This window comes from Rutilus rutilus (assembly GCF_951802725.1).
Source record: "Rutilus rutilus genome assembly, chromosome: 1".
Lineage (NCBI taxonomy): Eukaryota > Metazoa > Chordata > Actinopteri > Cypriniformes > Leuciscidae > Rutilus > Rutilus rutilus.
This window is the reverse complement of record NC_140209.1, coordinates 74,633,977-74,654,449: the sequence shown is the minus strand read 5'-3', so window position 1 is coordinate 74,654,449 and position 20,473 is coordinate 74,633,977. Positions and strand designations below refer to the sequence as shown.

Sequence of the window (20,473 nt, the reverse complement as noted above, 5' to 3'; positions counted from 1 at the left end):
GGATGAAATTGTTGATGTATTCATGTTTACACATTCATTTCATTTCATTTTTAAAGGGTCATGAAACCCCAAAACACATTTTTTGATGACGTGACGCGTGACCTTTCCAACGTGATGACGTAATACGTGATGATGTAATACGTGGCACATCTCAGAGATGGTACAAGACGGGCATTTGTGGTTAAAAAGTATATATATATATATATACCCCCTTTTTTTGAATATGTTGGGAATTTGACCTTCCCAGACAATCCTGAGTAAACTTAGTGTCCCACGTTTTTTGCTGCAAATGACTGGGCAGTAGTTCTTGGACCGTCACTCACAGCTATTAGTTAATGGGTTTTTTATTTTATTTTTTTATTCTTGGTGTTTATGTTTTTTTTTTTTTTTTTTTTTTTTATGTGAAGGGGAACTTTGTTTGTTCTTATTTCATGTTCAAAATTTAATAAAGAGATTGATGAAAAAAGGGGAAAAAAAGTATATACTGTATATATATAAACCAAAATACAGCGAATAGTCTTCTTGGCGCGCCTACTTTTGAAAGTCAACATTTAGATTATGTGAACTAAGTTAAATGCATTGTAAAGGCCTAGGTCACTCTGGAATAAATCACAACGTGTTTCGTGATAAAAACGTGACTTTAGTTTACAGTCCGGAAAATACAGTAGGTTATAGTAAATTATTTCACGGACCCCCTGGCACTTGAGAACTGAAAGCCTCATAAGAAAGCCCTGTCGAGGCTCTTCCCCGGTGCGGGTCGTGTCGAGCCATTAGTCTGGGTGTTTGATGAGAAAAAGATGAAATGTAGTAGTTGCAATAAACGCGTTCAGAATCCGTACAACTGCAGCAGCGGAGGACTTTTATTCTGCTGAGCGGAGCTGAGGAAGAACTGATGACGGGACAGTTTGATCTTCGGCTGACAAATCAGAGGAAAGGAGGGTTTCATTCCAGCCTACGTGTAGAAATCAAATATTCAAGCTGTTTATAAATGTTTCTACCTGAGAACGAAAAGTGAAAAATCAAGCTGAATACTTGTTTTTAGTTTGTTTGAAAAAATAAAAAGACGAAAAAGGAAGTGTTTTCTCGTTTTTCTACTTTCATTATTAAATCAAAAAACGAATGAACACACGACACGGTCTGTGTATCATCTGATCATTTCATTTCCTGTTTGAAATGGAATAACGAGAAATGAAAAGACGGATCGTTTATTCGGTGTTTCGTTTAGTTTAATAAACGGAAAATGAGATTTCGGCTCGATTTCTAATTTTTCGTTTGTGGTTTACAAATCGGTTTATGGCTTTGATATTTCGTTTGCACATGTGGGCGGCGCTGAAACGCCCCTTTCATCTGATTGGTCAAACCGCTTCGTCTTCAGTACAGCCAGAATAAGAGTCCGTACGGCACACTCACATCCCACTTTAACCCCCTGTGAGCAATAGGGGAAACCCAGAAAGTGCACTGCTATAAACAATGAAACATAAGCCCTGCTGTCTTCAAATAAATAAACTTCAGTCACACTGTAATTGCTGTACAGTATAATGATACTAACTGTAGTTTCTCCAGCTTGAATTGTGGGTTCATCAGTAGATCACTGAGGTTTTTTACTCCAGAGTCTCCTAGTTTATTCCCGCTCAGGTTCAGCTCTCTCAGGTGTGATGGGTTTGATTTCAGAGCTGAAGTCAGGATGAGACTCTGTTTCTCTGTAATACTGCATCTATTCAGACTGAAGACAGAAAGAGAAAATGACTCAGATCTATGATGATCAACTAACGTGTTCATCTTCATCCAGCAGACTTTTGCTGACAAATAAACAGGGATATCAAGGTAAAGGTAACATGGAGAAAGACTACACATTGTTCATTTAAATATACTACCAACACTGTAACAATAAAAAGGTTGAAAGCATTGATCTATTTATGTTAGTTTACACATTCATTTCATTTCATCTTTAAGGTTCTTTCATGTCAATGTTACCCTTGGTTTGCTCACTGGGTCAAATGTGTTTATACCGGCTGTTTTCAGACACATTGTCTACTTGCTAAAACTTTATAGTAAGGTTTCATTTGTTAACATTAACTACATTAGTTAACATGAACCCATGATGGACAATACTATACAGCATTTAATAACCTTAAGTTTAAACATTTACTAATACATTTTAAAATACAAAAGTTAACAGAATAACATTAGTAAATCCCCTGTGAACTAACATGAATAAAGAATAACTGTATAAACTAACATGATCAGATTAAGGAATAGGGTTGGGCATCGAGAACCGGTTCCAACTGGGAACTGTTTAAAAAATAACGATGCCCTTGGAATCGTTTAGAAAATTTGTTTTCGATTCCGATCATCGGTTCCAAACGCGCAAGTTTGAATTTCCGGAAGTGCTTGCCGTGCCCGCTTGTTCTGTTGCAGCCATGGAGCACGGTAAGCGGCGCTCAAAAGTGTGGCTTTATTTCACCTTAAAAAAGCCTGTGTCGGCAGAGTGCAACACATGTGACAAACTTATTTCTTGCACGTCGCGGATGCACTACAAATATGACTAAACACCTACGCCTGCATGGTGTACAAAATTAACAAGGAGTGTAGCGTGTTCGACACATAGACTGTAAAAAAAGATGGACGACGCCCCTTCGCTCTCTTCCATTGATGAAAACTGAAGCCGCCAGAGTCCCGATATGGCGCTGACATATTGGATCTTGAGTCTGCGCAGTAGCGATCTCGGGACCAGACCTGCGCAGTAGTGAGCAGGAAGTAAAGCCGCGAAATCAACGCTCCACCCTCACTCTCGCAGAATGCACTCAGGGAGAGTGGATTCTGCACACTTTTTTAAAAATTGATTGCAGTACGACAAGAGGCTTGTTAAAATAAAGTAAATACAATCTCCTCAGTCCTCCGAAGATCCCGAAAAAATTGTCCGTTGGTGCTTCAGTGACTACTTCGCTCGAGAACCTGTCAATCACAGCTGTCAATCATGACGTTACACCACCGCATCACGTAACTAACTAAAAACCAACTTATTTTTGAAACAGACACTTGAACTTACATCAGCGTGATAAAAATGACAGCAAATGAAAGAAACCACCTTTGGAAAAAAGATATTTGAAGTGTAATTTAATTGTTTAGTTGGTCTCACATCCCGTTGAATAACACGGGGAGGCGGGGCTTATGACCTATACTAGGACCAGTCACCGGGGGGCGATCGAGACGTCTTGGCTTCACTTTTCAGGGCTTGTGCGGCACGCTTGGTTCGACATGCTGCGTGGTCCACTGTCTCGTCCTCCTCGGGCAACCCTGCGCGACCAACGTTAGTAACGTTGCCAGGAGTGCAAAATAATTCATCTGTAATGTTTGTTATTTTGAATAGAAATCATCACTCATAAAGCAGTCATTCACATCTTCTCCGGTTTATTTGTGTTCACATACAGTATCCGCCAGGGCTCTTAATCCAATGGTGCGCATATTTGGAGAAATAATGATTTATCATCACGTTTGTAAAATATTTCGTCATACAGAATAACATTACTATTCATTTTCCACTGCATTATGCGATCTGAAGAGCTTGAACAGCGAACACATCGAGCTCTGTCTCTGCTCTTCCTGATTCGCGTCAGTTTATGATATCAGCGCTCTCTCATTCGCTGTACAATTTCGCTGGAAATTCATTGTTTGTACTAAGGGATCGCTGATCGATTGCTCCTGTCTGCCTCGCTGCCTGCTGTGAGTGTCTTTGTTTGCTTCGGTGCTGTAAGCTCCGTCTTAGCCTTGTATTTCTTTGTTTTGAACCATCATTTACTACCATTTCTAGTTGTTTATACTACTACATTTTACCCAACATCTCTGATTAAACTGACATCGCTAGCTTCTGCTATTAGTACTACTAGCACAAAACGCTAGTAATTCGCTAGCCTGTTAACGCGCCACCCGTGCGCTCGGCTATTTTTATTTATTTATTTTTCTCGCGCGCGTCCGCGCCTTTGAGTTCATAAAAGCTCAGGTGAGTAAGAATCAGTCAACAAACACGGTGAGTAATGTCTTGTCCTGTTATTGTCACTTGCACTTCATGTCACATGTTTAGCATAGACTTCTCTGTTGGCAATATAGGATTTATATGTGATAAATGTAAGGAGACAGTTAGGCTGACAGAGAAGATTTCAGAATTAGAAACACGCATCCAAACTTTAATTGAGGATAGTAAGAGTGCCAGAGCTTCAGATGTTTTGGATGCGCATAGCATAGTGAACTCTTTACATGAGTCGGTTCCGGCTGAAGTAGAGCCTGTGCAGCCGGGCAAATGGGTGACAGTGAGGGATCGCTCTAGTCGCGGATCAAAAAACCACTCTTCCATTCCGATTACCATAACAAATCGATTTGCCCCGCTCAGTGAAACACCCACTGAGAATGATTGTGCCCTTTATTATCTGCTACCTTATCGCCTGTTATTGGCGATTCTATTACACGGAACGTGAAAATAGAGACACCAACCACCATAGTCACATGTTTGCCGGGAGCCAGAGCGCCTGACATCAAAGCAAATTTAAAAGTGCTGGCTAATGCTAATCGTAAATTCTCTAAGATCATTATTCATGTCGGCACTAATGATGTTCGACTCCGCCAGTCGGAGATCACCAAAATTAATATTAAAGAGGTGTGTGAACTTGCAAGTACGATGTCAAGGACTGTAATTTGCTCTGGCCCCCTTCCTGTTCGCAGGAGTGATGAGATAGTTAGTAGATTGTGTTCGCTTAACGGTTGGCTGTCGAAGTGGTGTCCGCTTAATAATATAGAATTCATAGACAATTGGAAAAGTTTTTGGGGCAAACCTGACCTGTTGAAAAGAGATGGTATTCATCCCTCCTGGGATGGTGCTGCCCTTCTCTCTAGTAATATGGCACATAGTCTTAGAGCTCAAACATGACAATCTGGGGCTCAGGTCAGGAAGCAGACAGACTGGCTAAACCGACCGTCTGCTAGCGGCCTCGCGTTACCAAGGTCAGATAAATCCCATCACATAGAGCCTCTTTCACCTAGCTATCATCATATAGAGACTGTGTCTGTTCCCCGAATTTGGAAATCCAAAAAACGTTTTAACCCATCTAAGGTTAAAAATTTAATTGATGTTCAACAAATAAAAAACAGCTATAATACAGACGAGCAAATGCTAAAGCTTGGGTTGCTGAATATTCGATCGCTTACTTCAAAAGCACTCATTGTTAATGATATGATTTCAGATAATAACCTAGATGTGCTGTGTTTGACAGAAACCTGGCTAAAACCAAACGATTACATTACTTTAAATGAATCAACCCCGCAAGATTACTGTTATAAACATGAGCCTCGTCTGAAACGCAAAGGGGGTGGTGTTGCTGTAATTTATAGTAATAGTTTCAAAACCACTAAGAAATCAAGTTTTAAATATAATTCTTTTGAAGTATTGGTGCTTAATGTAAAATATAGTGTAAACGATAAATCACGTTTGAGATTTGTGCTGGCTACTGTATACAGGCCACCAGGGCACCATACAGACTTTATCAAAGAATTTGCGGACTTTCTATCAGAATTAATATTGACTGCAGATAAAGTACTAATTGTTGGTGATTTTAATATACACATCGATAATGAAAAAGATGCATTGGGATTGGCATTTAAAGACATTGTAAATTCAATTGGAGTTAGACAACACGTGTCAGGACCTACTCATCGTCGTAATCATACTCTAGATCTAATATTATCCCACGGAATAGATGTTGATGCTGTTGAAATTCTGCAGCAGAGCGATGACATCTCAGATCATTATCTAGTCTCGTGTAATTTGCATTTAGCCAAGGCTGCAAAGACAACTCCGTGTTTCAAATATGTGAGACCTATCACTTCTGCCACTAAAGATTGCTTTATTAATAATCTTCCTGATCAGTTTCATCATCTCAGCATCCCAGATAGCTTAGAAGAACTAGATATTACAACAGAAACGTTTAACTCTCTCTTTTCCAGCACTTTAGACACAGTTGCTCCGTTGCGCTTAAAGAAGATTAAAGAAAATAATCCAACGCCGTGGTACAACGAGCACACTCAGGCCCTTAAGAGAGCAGCCAGAAAAATGGAGCGCAACTGGAAGAAAACAAAGCCAGAGGTATTTCGCATTTCATGGAAGGAGAGCTCAATTGCTTACAGAGAGGCTTTAAAAGCTGCTAGATCTGCTTATTTTTCAAACCTATTAGAAGAAAATAAACATAATCCTAGGTATTTATTTGAAACAGTGGCTAAACTAACGAAAAAGAAAGCTTCAAGCCCAGAAGTTTCCAAGCAACACAGCAGTAATGACTTTATGAACTTCTTCACTTACAAGATTGATAATATCAGGGACAAAATTATAACTATGCAACCGTCTACTACAGTATCGCATCAGGCAGTGCATTGTAGTCTCCCGGAGGAAAAATTTGATTCATTCGTTGCTATAGGAGAGGAAGAATTTACTAAACTCATTAAATCATCTAAATCGACAACATGTATGTTAGACCCTATACCAACTAAGCTACTGAAAGAGATGCTTCCAGAGGTCATAGATCCTCTACTTAATATCATTAATTCATCTTTGTCTCTAGGATACGTACCAAAAAACTTTAAGCTGGCTATGATTAAACCGCTTGTTAAAAAACCGCAACTTGATCCTACAGAATTAGTCAATTACAGGCCGATCTCGAATCTACCTTTTCTGTCAAAGATACTAGAAAAGGCGGTATCCTCACAACTATGTTCCTTTCTTGAGAGAAATGATATCTGCGAGGATTTCCAGTCCGGATTTAGACCGTACCATAGTACCGAGACAGCTCTCGTTAGAGTCACAAATGATTTGCTCTTATCATCCGATCGTGGTTGTATCTCTCTATTAGTGTTACTCGATCTTAGTGCTGCATTTGACACCATTGACCACAACATTCTTTTAAATAAACTCGAACATTATGTTGGCATTACGGGAAATGCACTAGCATGGTTTAAATCATACTTATCTGACCGTTATCAGTTTGTAGCAGTAAATGATGAGATGTCTCATCGATCACAAGTTCAGTATGGCGTACCACAAGGCTCAGTACTAGGACCGCTGCTATTCACTCTGTACATGCTACCATTAGGAGATATCATTAGGAAACATGGAATTAGCTTTCACTGTTATGCTGACGATACTCAGCTCTATATTTCTTCAAAACCTAACGAAACTTATCAATTCACAAAATTAACGGAATGCATAGCGGATATAAAAAATTGGATGACTCGTAATTTCCTACTTCTAAATTCTGAAAAAACAGAGTTTCTAATTATTGGACAAAAAACTTCCTCACGTAATAACCTAGAATACTGTCTAACACTCGATGGCTGCTCTGTTAAGTCTTCGTCGTCGGTTAGGAACCTGGGTGTGCTCTTTGATACCAATCTTTCATTTGAAAGTCACGTGTCTAGTATCTGTAAAACCGCATTTTTCCATCTTAAAAATATATCTAAATTACGTCATATGCTCTCATTGACAAATGCGGAACAATTAGTTCATGCGTTCATGACCTCAAGGCTAGATTATTGTAATGCTCTACTGGGTGGTTGCCCTGCACGCTTAATAAACAAACTACAGCTAGTTCAAAACGCAGCAGCTCGAGTTCTTACCAGAACCAGGAAGTATGACCATATTAGCCCAGTTCTGTCAAAACTGCATTGGCTCCCTATTAAACATCGCATAAATTTTAAAATATTGCTGATTACTTACAAAGCACTAAATGGTTTAGCTCCGCAGTACTTGAGCGAGCTCTTAACGCATTATAGTCCGTCACGTCTATTGCGATCTCAAAATTCCGGCCAGTTGATAATACCTAGAATATCAAAATCGACTGCTGGCGGTAGATCCTTTTCCTATTTAGCACCAAAACTCTGGAACAGTCTTCCTACCATTGTCCGGGAAGCAGACACACTCTGTCAGTTCAAAGCCAGATTAAAGACACATCTCTTTGACCTAGCATTTACATAATACATTATAGACTTCTATAATTTAATGTTAGGCTGCATAGATTAGGTCAGCCGGAACCGGGAACACTTCCCATAAATCCTGATGTACTCGTTACATCATAAGAAGAATGGCATCTACGCTAATTTTAGTGTGTGTTTATCCCGAGGTTTTCCTGCAGCCTGCCGGATCCAGGCCGTATCCAGATCTGTCTCACTAGCCAACTAGTCTCTCCCTATGGAGGATCCCTCTACCACTCTACAGATAAGGCGTTGTCGGGAAAATTAGTTTCGTGTTCCTACCCCAAAGCAACAAAATAAAATAAAATTCTTTATCAAAATTTATAAGGAAAGACAAGTACTTTGTTTAGGCTTGGCTTGTAGGGAATTCCAAACCTGCGTATTTTCAAACGCACATAACTATAGAACCCATTCTAAATGCGCATGTGAACGCCATCAGCGTTTCTCACAGGTTCGCGTTTAAAGTCTGTGTAGAGAGAATGGTGTCGTCTTAGCGGCCCCTAATTTAATAACAAATTATCGTTGCGACGGAAGCAAATCAATCAAAACTAACTTTAGATGGAAAATAACTTAACTCTGCTATAAAGCCAAAACAATATCTGCTACCTTAAATTATCCGCTTATCTCTGTAAAGCTGCTTTGAGACAATCTACGTTGTTAAAAGCGCTATATAAATGAAGATGACTTGACTTGACTACAGCTGTCAAACATCTCACGTGGACCAACGCGATTTGAGGTATTTTCGTATGAATAGAGAATATTTATAGTATACGTGCTAAGCAAGGTAGCTATTAGCTCATTTAGCTGCATACAAAATGCTAAATATAACATATTTCAACATCTTTTTTTTTTTTACTTAAAACCATATTAAACCACGACCGGAATATGGTGTTTTAAAGTGAGCTTTTATACATTGAGTTAGTTTATACATGTCCAGAGAGTCCAGACCAGGGTGCAAGTTCTGCATATATAAATCTGTTTTTTGGTCTGGTGCAGAGGCATTCCTAATTTTTTCCCACATGGGCTGCAGCTCCCAAAATTAAAACTAAATCAAAATAAATGTTTCTTCTGTGAAATGAGCCAGTGACAGGTTTTGACTCCACCCCTCAAAGAATCGGAATCGAGAATCGAAAAGAATCGAAATCGAAATGAAGAATCGGAATCAGAATCGTTCAAATCAAAACGATGCCCAACCCTATTAAGGAATAAAAGTATTTCCTTAAGCAGAATACAATCAAACAAGTTTTGTAAAAGGTAGTTAATCTGCTTTAGTGCTGCACCGTGAGGCAGTGTCAGTGTATTTTATGGATGGCTCAGCTAAACAGGCCAATAAGAGACTATTAACTACTATTATTGCTTTTAATTATACTAATGTCTAATTAAAACATCTACAAATGTATAAAACTGATCAGAGATCAGGTAAAACCCACAGACACTTGTTCAATCTCAGTGAATCTGCATGATTCATGGGTTCACAGAGATCATCGCCCCCCAGTGGTGAACCATTGACATTTCCAAACGTTTTGAAAGTTATGACGTAACGAAGCCTCGTTTACTGAAGTCATGTGACTTTGGCAGTTTGATACACACTCCGAACCACTGATCCGAAACTAAAGATTCGTAAAGGTTTCACAGCTTCATGAAGCGTGTTTCGAAAGCGCCCATCACTAGCGTTCAGTCAACTTACCTTCAGTGGATCTTATTACAGGCAGATACTGATCACAGACTTTTAAAATGCACTTTTTCGGTTTTTACAAGTTACAGTATATGTTGCACCAAAATTAGATATTTGTGAAATACAAAGATTAAATTGAAAGCAGTTATGAACAGTTCTGATCCTGATGTCTGAAAAAAAAAAACATTGTTCTGCCTCTACAGAAACTGATATAATTATTGACCCATGATCAAACTGTCTGTCTTAATCAAAGTTACTATCAGATTTAATGTTATTACCTTAAGAGGCTAAAAGCAGGTTTAAAACTTGCCCCATTGAAGTCAACAGGGTGCAAATTTTAAAAAGAGGATAACACGGTGTAGGCAACAGCGATTTTTGTCGTTGTTCTCTGTATTGACAGCACTCCAAATTTACAAAAAAATGAGCTCAATGTTAAAATTGACCGGAGTTCTCCTTTGAAACAAAATCACAAAACTTTGGCACAAAGTAGTATAATAGAGCTTAAAGCAAAAGTTTTAAAACGTCGTCTTGAGGGAAGAAAGTGAACGTCAGCAGCTTCAGTAAGGGAACCTTCACAGGTTTCTAAAAGATCTAAAGGGACTTTCTTACTAACAATCTCATTTGTAGGGCATCACTTTAAAATAATTCAAAATCTGTTTCTTTAAAAGCATGTGTACAAGATAGTAATTTTTGGATTTCCACTTGAATTTTTCCTACCCAAATTTAAAGTAAATAATTAGTAAAAAATTAAGCTCAAATATGTGATATGTAGCTAGAACACCAGCACCTCGATGTGCTTTTTTTCCACCCATGGTCGCAATCAGTGACTGGGTGGACTACCGTGAGAGTCGGAGGTCGGGCGGAGGTCAGCTTCATCTTTAAAATATAGATGAAGAATTGGCGCAGTAGGTTGTAGGGCTCACAATCTGTAAACGTGTTTATGGTTTTTTTGTTTTCTGTGTTGGCTTATTTATAAATATAATATGCATGTATGTATTATATGTATATGATCCATTTTTTATGTGTGTGTGTATATATATATATATAATTTATTTATTCATACACACACACACACACACACACACATACATACATATATGAATACTTAAGATGTAAAAGCCTCTAAGTGCCATCTGAAATTTTCTTCTAGTTTGATAATTTTTATCAAGCTTATATGTTTATGTTCAGTTATTTCACTTTAATGGCAATGAAAAGGACCTATTAATTGTCATTAAAGTGAAATTACTGAACCTAAATATACAAGCTTGATAAAAATGCAAATTTTAGAAGATTTTTTTTTCTTTTACATCTGAAGTCTTCATGTATACACATATATATGAATGTGTGTGTGTGTATGTGTGTATTGTATCTGACCTCAGTGTGTTACCCTACATGTATATATATATATACACACACTGCTTGTGATATTGCCATCCATGAATGAATCAACAGAGATACACACACGCATACTATTGATTCATTCATGTTTATTCATTGGTGGTAATATCACAAGCAAATAAATTACTTTTTCCTTACCAAAAATCAACATCTGTCATTGTTCACAGGTTTATGTGTCTGTGTGTGGTTTTTTTTTTTTTTTTTTGAGGTAAAATGTATTGGCTAAATGATATTTAACTTATTTGAGAAATTACACAAAAGCTCTTGACAAAGGCGTGATCTGCGAGCAGCTGACCGACGACTCCTCTGAATTGTGAGCACGAACGACGTAAAAACGCAGACGAAAGCGGAAAGAAGAACTAAAAACATTGCTCTAAGTTGGTGCAGTTAGTGGAATGGGCTCTTTAAATTTTCACGCTGATGTGACCGCGCATGTTACGTGACAATACCAACCATAATACCAGTACGTCCTGACTCCATTCATACTACCCGTATTCATACTATATAGAGTGTACTTTTTTAACGGTCGCGAAGTACGTTCTAATTTAAATGTAGTACCTACTCCCATAGTACACGATTTCGGACCCAGCTTTAGTCCATATATGGAACACATGAAAAAGTGCCATAATCATGTGACATTCTGGGGATTTTTCAAAAGTGGGGTTGCAGCTTAATAGTTTAATTGACTGTTTAATTGTATTACTTTAAATTGTTTTGGCTCTGTGTGATTGAGGGAAAAAATGCTTAAAAGTAATATAATAAATAAATGAGCAATACTCACGTCAGTGTGTTGAGTTGACAGTGTTTATCCTGCAGTAGAGCAGCGATCTGATTCACTCGTGTGTCTCCTAGTTCATGTCCTCTCAGCTTCAGCTCTCTCTGGAGTAACGGGTTTTTACCCACAACTCTATTCACATACTGACAGGCTTCCTCAGCAGCAGGACTCACAAACCTGCAGAAGAGGCAATTCAGGTATCAACTAAATGTCCACTGCATTACAAAAAATGATTGATACGATAAAAAATGTAATTATTGTTTTAAAGACAAGCTTAAATTAGTTATTTAGATGTCAAATTTTTCTTTAAACATTTAAATACACAAATAAATACAGTATATATTTAAAAGAAACTAGAGCAACACTCAGTCCTAAAGCAAACATAAGCATAAGAACAGAAAGGTCTCACAGAGCAGAAGGGCAAAAGCTCACTAGATCATGATTTTCAGTATGAATACAAAGTGTGAAATTAAGATCTTTCTGTCTTTAAAGCAGGAGGAGTGAGAAACGTCAGCACAGAGAAAACTGGCTTGTGAAACTGCATGTTTGAGAACATCTGGAGACTCATAGACCTGGTGCAGAGAGATGCAGTGAATCTGGGCTTGATGGAAAACTATTATTGTTAATTATCAAGGTATACTCCTGAATGTCAGCACACATATACTGACCCATAATGTCTATTTGACCTGTAGCTCGTATCACAACTAAACTGTGTTGACGGTTATCATCATCATGACAGAACCTGCAGCATCTGATCTGATCTTGATCATTTTGATGCAACAAATTGTACAGCTTATTATATAACTAAAATAATATATTAGTTATGAATATTTAGCCTGCATATAGCTAATTTAGTTAATTATTTGATCCCGTCTCACCTCAGTGTCTTCAGTTGACAGTCTGGATCCTGCAGTAAATCACTGAGCTCCTTCACTCCTGATTGTCCAGGATCATTTCCTGTGAGATCCAGCTCTATCAGGTGTGAAGGGTTTGATCTCAGAGCTGAAGCCAGAGCTTTATAACCTTCTTCTGTCACACTGCAGTTAGAGAGTCTAGAACAGAGAGGAAAACATTCAGCTGATTAATCTGTTAAACCTGAACAATATAAATCCTTAAACTGAATTTAATTTTATTCTTCAAACAAATGATTTGAATGTCAGTTGCAAAAACTGACAACTGAATATGGAGGCAAACAAAAGGCTCAGTGAACTTTAATATGTTAGACATCAACATCCCTTTCAAGAATGCAATTAACTAAAACTGTACAACTCTGAAAGTCTATGATCTGAAAATGGTCGGAAAATTAGAAAATTAAAGTTTGGGAATGGCCCAATAAAGTCCAGACTTCAATTCCATTAAAATGCTGTGGAAGGACTTGAAACACAGCTCATGCTGGAAAGCCTACAAATGTCACTGAGCTGAAGCAGCTTTGCAAGGATGAGTGAGACCAGGGGCGCAACTACCCAGTGTCAGAGGGGTGTGAAGCAACAAATTTGGAGAACAATTTAACAATTCTTTGAGTGGTGGAGTTGAAACGGGTTACATGCTTATTTCACAGATAAGAATAAAATTTTAATTTGATTCAATGGTTATTTAAAGTTTTACTTGGCTTTTTCAGCCACACTTCAGAGAACTTTAGAGCACTAATGTCTGTTAACATGAATATTTGAAAGCCTCCAAGCACAGACATCACATTTTAAATTAGGGCTGCACAATATTGGGAAAAAATTACATTGCAATATTTTTTTTCCCCAACGATATATATTGCGATATTGCGAGCCATCAATACAGGCTATAAGACTGCTTTAAAGGAGCTGTATGTAAGAAATGTATTTCAATTAATCATAAAATGGCCCTGATATGTCACTAGACATTAAGAAATCATGTTCATTTCAAATACTTATATCACTGACAACAGTAGTCCGGCCAGGATATTGTCATTTAAAAGTGATAGTTGCAGCCCTCAACTGATGTTGATGTTGTCATGTTGTGTTTTGGCCTGATGCCCCACCCTCCACCTATCTACCAATCACAAAGTCAGTTGTGTTTCAGCATCCGGGTTCCCAGCTCTGCTGTAGTTACCACAGCTGCAGCTACAAACGTGTCAGCCTACGTTCCTGCTGGATCCTGCAGCCTATCTGGCAACCTCAAGTCAGGGGGGAGGGGGAGGGGATACACTGCTCTACAGTAATTTGAAAGTGACTGCAGTACCAGTTTTGGCCACAATCTTACATACAGTTCCTTTAAAACTTTCACAGAGACCTCAAACAGAAAGCACAAAGCCTTTCTTTAAAGCGAATTTTGTTTTGTATTAATTGTATCTTATTTTTAATCAGTGTTTCATTATTCAATTTCCTAGATTTAATAAATAAAAAGTAAATATAGCAGACAATAGATAATCACGACACGGAGGCGCCAGCGCCAGAACTGGAGCTTAAGCTATCATCCATGAACCGAAACTCAGCGTATAAGGTCGCCTACTTGCCTCACACACCTTAAAAAAAATGTGAAATATATCTATCATCTACAGAAATCTCTACTTTTAAACAGAACCATTCAAAACAACATAAAACTATGTAATCCATATGAAACGTGCATTTCTCTCCGACGCGTTCACTACTGCGAAGATTGCGAGTCAATATCGTCAACTTCATCTTTGCAGCCGACACAGAAAACACTTGTTTATTGATAAACAATTAAAATGTCTCATTGCAATATTTTACATACTCATAATAATTACTTTTGCTGGTTCTTTGTGACAGCTTTTAGGTGCTGTTTACATGAACGCGTCTGTTGTATTACAAATTTATTAAATGTTTTAATTTAGATTCCAATATAGACTGAGAAAGTTTAGCAGCGGTTATGATGATTATATCAAGAGATTCCTGCCAGTCCTGTTCTCTAAATGAGTCAATTCCTGAGACTCTCACCCTCACCCTTTGTCCTTATGCATTTCCTGACCAGTAAGCTCAATGTACAGCTGTGCTTTTGTCTCTGTGATCATGTGAAGGTGTGGGTGATACTGTAAGGCTGATTGGATCATTTGAATGATAGTGTTATGCTGATTGGGTCTGTCTCTCTTGAGCAAGATAGATAACCTGCCAAACTGGTTTTAACTTGATAGAATCAAATCATCCCTATGCTTTGTCTTGATTTTGTCTCCACCTCCAAAAGCCCTCCCCCTTGGAAGGTATATAACTTACAATGTATAATCTTTGAGTTAGATCATGTTGGACGAACCGCAACCGCGCTCAATAAAGAATAACTTTGTTTGAACGTGATCCCAACGTCTCCTGGTCTCTGCTTCGATGAAAGAAAACTTTCCAACACGTCACTGCATCAGCACCGAAAACATAGAGAGAGAGTTTCTTTTTTTACCAGTTCTGTCTAACAAAGTATTAGATATGACTGACAGAGAGTGTAAACTAATGAAGACGGAGAATGTGAGTGAGCGCTGTGTGATCAGGTGCTGGTGTTCTCAGCACCGCCCGTCAAAATAAAAGTCCAGAGCACCGTCAAAATAAAAGTCCCGCTTCCAACACATCGGCCAATCAGAAAAACGTATCGGCCGATGCCAATATTTTAAAAGTGCCAAATATTCGGCCGACCACTAATGACGATGATGACTAAACAGGTGACACAACTGAACTGATTATGATGGTAACCATAGAAAGGCAAATAGGAACCAAGCAAAACTGTACAACAAATTGTACAGCTTATTATATAACTAAAATAATACATTAGTTATGAAAATTTAGCCTGCATATAGCTAATTTAGTTAATTATTTGATCCCGTCTCACCTCAGTGTCTTCAGTTGACAGTCTGGATCCTGCAGTAAATCACTGAGCTCCTTCACTCCTGATTGTCCAGGATCATTTCCTGTGAGATCCAGCTCTATCAGGTGTGAAGGGTTTGATCTCAGAGCTGAAGCCAGAGCTTTATAACCTTCTTCTGTCACACTGCAGTTAGAGAGTCTAGAACAGAGAGGAAAACATTCAGCTGATTAATAAGTTAAACCTGAACAATATAAATCCTTAAACTGAATTTAATTTTATTCTTCATACAAATGTATTGAAAGTCAGTTGCAAAAACTGACAATTGAATATGGAGGCAAACAAAAGGCTCAGTGAACTTTAATATGTTAGACATCAACATCCCTTTCAAGATTGCAATTAACTAAAACTGTACAACTCTGAAAGTCTATGATCTGAAAATGGTCGGAAAATTAGAAAATTAAAGTTTGGGAATGGCCCAATAAAGTCCAGACTTCAATTCCATTAAAATGCTGTGGAAGGACTTGAAACACAGCTCATGTTGGAAAGCCTACAAATGTCACTGAGCTGAAGCAGCTTTGCAAGGATGAGTGAGACCAGGGGCGCAACTACCCAGTGTCAGAGGGGTATGACGCAACAAATTTGGAGAACAATTTAACAATTCTTTGAGTGGTGGAGTTGAAACGGGTTACATGCTTATTTCACAGATAAGAATAACATTTTAATTTGATTCAATGGTTATTTAAAGTTTTACTTGGCTTTTTCAGCCACACTTCAGAGAACTTCAGAGTGCTAATGTCTGTTAACATGAACATTTGAAAGCTTCCAAGCACAAACATCACACTTTAAATTAGGGCTGCACGATATTGGGAAAAAATTACATTGCAATATTTTTTCCCCAACGATATATATTGCGATATTGCGAGCCATCAATACAGGCTATAAGACTGCTTTAAAACTTCCACAGAGACCTCAAACAGAAAGCACAAAGCCTTTCTTTAAAGCGAATTTCGTTTAATTGTATCTTAATTTGAATCAGTGTTTCATTATCCAATTTCCTAGATTTAATAAATAAAAAGTAAATATAGCAGACAATAGATAATCAGGACACGGAGGCGCCAGCGCCTGAACTGGAGCTTAAGCTATCATCCATGAACCGAAACTCAGCGTATAAGGTAGCCTACTCGCCTCACACACCTTAAAAAAAAAAAAAAGGAAAATATCTGTCACAGAAATCTCTACTTTTAAACAGAACCATTCAAAACAACATAAAACTATGTAATCCATATGAAGTGTGCATTTCTCTCCGGCGCGTTCACTACTGCGAAGATCGCGAGTCAATATCGTCAACTTCATCTTTGCAGCCGACACAGAAAACACTTGTTTATTAATAAACAATTAAAATGTCTCATTGCAATTTTTTACATACTCATAATAATTACTTTTGCTGGTTCTTTGTGACAGCTTTTAGGTTCCGTTTACATGAACTGCATCAGCACCGAAAACATAGAGAGAGAGAGGGAGAGAGAGAGAGGTAGAGAGAGAGAGAGAGAGAGAGAGAGAGAGAGAGAGAGAGAGAGAGAGAGAGAATAAGATTTTTTTTTTTACTTATTTTGAGGAATTATAGCCTAATGAACAAACAAACATCTGTTAACCCTCTGAGGTCGGCAAACGCGCCCCCGCGTTTTGCTGGATTTTTTTCACATAGCAGCAACATAAACTTAAAAAAATCCGTCATTTACGGTCATATTAATAAAACAAATACATGATTATAAACTATAGAGGGTGTTCTTTTTTTTGTGCACACTCACATTAACATCAAAACCTTGTTTTTATTTTTAAATAAATAAAATAAACAGGGTGCGCTTTCAGCTCACTCTGTCTCCGCAAAAATCTTTCTGAAACAAGTCTGGAAAATGAACTGAAACTCAGCTAATACTTATCACACAACCATGAAACATGCGTCTAAAGAAAGCTTTAAATTTCTACTTTTAAATAAAACAATTCACATTCAAAACAAATATTCTCCTGCAATGTAATCTGTATGAAATTAAAGAGAAGTACAGTTTCTCCCGTCTCACCTAATTATCGGTAATGAGTTCACACCCACTCGCAGAGCGCGCTATTCATAAGATAATGAGCTGAGGTGATCTATGCAAAATAAGGTAAACGCCCCCTGAAATGCCTTAAAACCAGCAAGTTTCATTTATTCACTTTCCTGCGCTGGTGGAAGATGACACGAGTTCAAATTTTGCTCAGAAGAAGAGCAGGACTCTGACGACGAACGTTTGTATTTTGAGCGACGAACGTTGAGCGACTTGATCCAGCCGTGGATAATATTTCGGGTGAGTAAGTCTTTTTAAATTTACTTGCATTAGTTGACACATGTTCGCATTTATGAGGAAAAAACAATATTACGTGACAGTTCTCCATTATGGACGCGAGCGCTCTGAAGCAGCACTAAAAGACTTTCAAACTTTCACAGAGACCTCAAAACAGAAAGCACAAATCCATTCTTTAAAACGAATTTCGTTTTGTATTAATTGTATCTTAATTTTAATATTATTTTCATTAACAAATTTCATGGATTTAATACATAAAAAGTAAATAGGCTAGCAATCACAACATAAGGTGCTTGAACTGGAGATCATCATGAACCAGACCGTAGCCTACTCGCCTCGCAGGTCTAAAAAATGTGAAATATATTTACAGAAAGCTGGTTCTAAACAAAACCATCCAAAACAAAAAACTATGTAGCCTAATAAATGTGCATTTCTCTGGTGCGTTCACTAGCCTACTGCGAAGATCGCGAGTCAATAGCCTATCATCAACTTCATCTTTGCCAGAAGTTAATAAACAATTAAAATGTCTTATTGCAATATTTTACATATTCATAATCATTATTTTTGCTGGATCTTTGAGACAGCTTTTTAGGTTTACGGCGTTTTGGAAAAGAGCTCTTCACGTACAAACACCGTTTCACTAAGGCACAGCGGCCCTTCAGCACATAAGAGAAAGAAAAAAAGAGAAAAAGCACGGACTTACTAATTACGACACTTTGATGTGGTTGAACAGGTGAAACAGTCACAAATTCCTCAGCGCGTCCTCCTCTGATTGCTGTGTTCTGACTGAAAAAGTGCGTGCAGGAGCACATGCGCAAAACGTAGGTTTGTAAAATGTCCTTTTTTTTAAACTGACATATGATAAAATAAAAATAATTCATATATCATTTTACAAAACGGTTTTGCGCATGTGCTTCTGCGCGCACTATTTCAAATTTATGTAACGTTTTTGACGACACGGGACCATGGACTGGGCCACTCGGAGGTTGCTTCCGGGAATAGTAGGCTACTGCCCTACAGTATTAAAAGTCGCATATAATTTATAACATATTGTTTATAAGGTTATAGTGTGCCTTATTTGTTTTCTCTTTAACTTCTTTCAGCTCTTTTCATGTTTGGGGGGTCGGATTGTACAAGTTACTTTTGTTTATCGCTCACAATTGCTTTGTTTATAACAGACTGATTATTTTTTTTTATTTTGGTCACATTTGATTTGCTTAGAGCAAATTTAGAACATTATGTTCCTCCACATAGAGGAATTACAATAAAACAGATTGAAAAACAAAACCTCCTCTACTTATTTTGTTCAGGCTGTGATGGGCCATTAGTCATTGGGGGGGTGTCTATGTCACACCCCTGGTCTGAATCTCATTAATATTTATAGCCATTACCACTCCCATGCATAAACCTCTTCTGACAAAAAAACTGTTTTACAACGTTTAAATCAATGTATTGTTTTATGAGAACGATTAGGCAGGATGATTTTCACATCATTTTGAAGAAAAAATCCTAGGCAACAACATCCATTTGTCAAAAGTCTTGTGGACACATATTTACTATATGTTTTGTGGTTTTATTTCAGCAACTTTCATTTTTATTTTTTCAAATAACCACGCATAAACATTATTCTCTAAAAAACACAAAGATTTACAAGCATGTTGATCAGATATGATGGTAGCCCTGTTTGTACTTTATAGAGTGAATTTACACCTTTGCCATTAACATGTTTATAAATAACTGAAAAAACAACAAATGTCAGAGCATGTCAGAACACCTTCAGGGCCCAGAAAACCCCTCAGACTCCAGAGGGTTAAGATGTGAATGTTGGCTGTGAGCGGTGAGCAGTGGCACAGCGAATCAATCACTGTGCAGGCACGCGGAACGTTCATGTCACCCCAGCAACAAGACATACGACAAACTCATGTTTACTGTGTGCTACCCTGGTGCTACCGTTCTCAATACACCATGGGTGCTACTACCCTTCACATCGCATGTTCCAGCGATGTGACTATCGCTCATGTGCACATCGCAATGTTGATGTTAAAACAGAATATCGTTCAGCCCTACTTTAAATCCTACCTGTTACCTTTCACCATCCACTTATTTAGCTGCTTTTGGTATCCCTTGACATGCCATCTCACTTTCCCTCTTTCTTTTTCTATCTTTAGCCCTGACAGTTTTTTTGCTTTATCCATCTTTTTCAACGACAATTCACTACTCGTACCTGCTCGCTCAGTGCTCACGGCGCCCCTCGCAATATTACGCTCGCGATATCTTCAATGTCAAAATTCTATGATGGAATCTTATGAGGGTGCCTAATCTAGCCTGTTAGTCCTCTAAAATGTTATATAACATTGAGGAAATGCAGAAATGATTTAGAAATGCACAGCAGCAGCTACATATAGAAAATACCAAAAAAAGAATTGTAATTATTTATTTATTTTACCATCGCATGGTGCTGCGCCCCAGTGCGCCGCATATAGCACATACCCACTTTTT

At 38.0% G+C, this 20,473-nt stretch overlaps 1 protein-coding gene across 1 annotated transcript in view; it reads right to left on the bottom strand.

The window, feature by feature from the left end:
* The window catches only part of LOC311305875 (NACHT, LRR and PYD domains-containing protein 12-like), a 126,218-nt gene that overhangs the window by 92,352 nt on the left and 13,393 nt on the right, over positions 1–20,473 (bottom strand). The window contains exons 9-12 of the mRNA XM_084433832.1: positions 15,660–15,833; positions 12,737–12,910; positions 11,865–12,035; positions 1,550–1,723 (exon numbers count right to left, since the gene is read on the bottom strand). Of these exons, the coding sequence (XP_084289958.1) occupies positions 1,550–1,723; positions 11,865–12,035; positions 12,737–12,910; positions 15,660–15,833 (693 nt within the window). The remainder of the gene's footprint in view (positions 1–1,549; positions 1,724–11,864; positions 12,036–12,736; positions 12,911–15,659; positions 15,834–20,473) is intronic.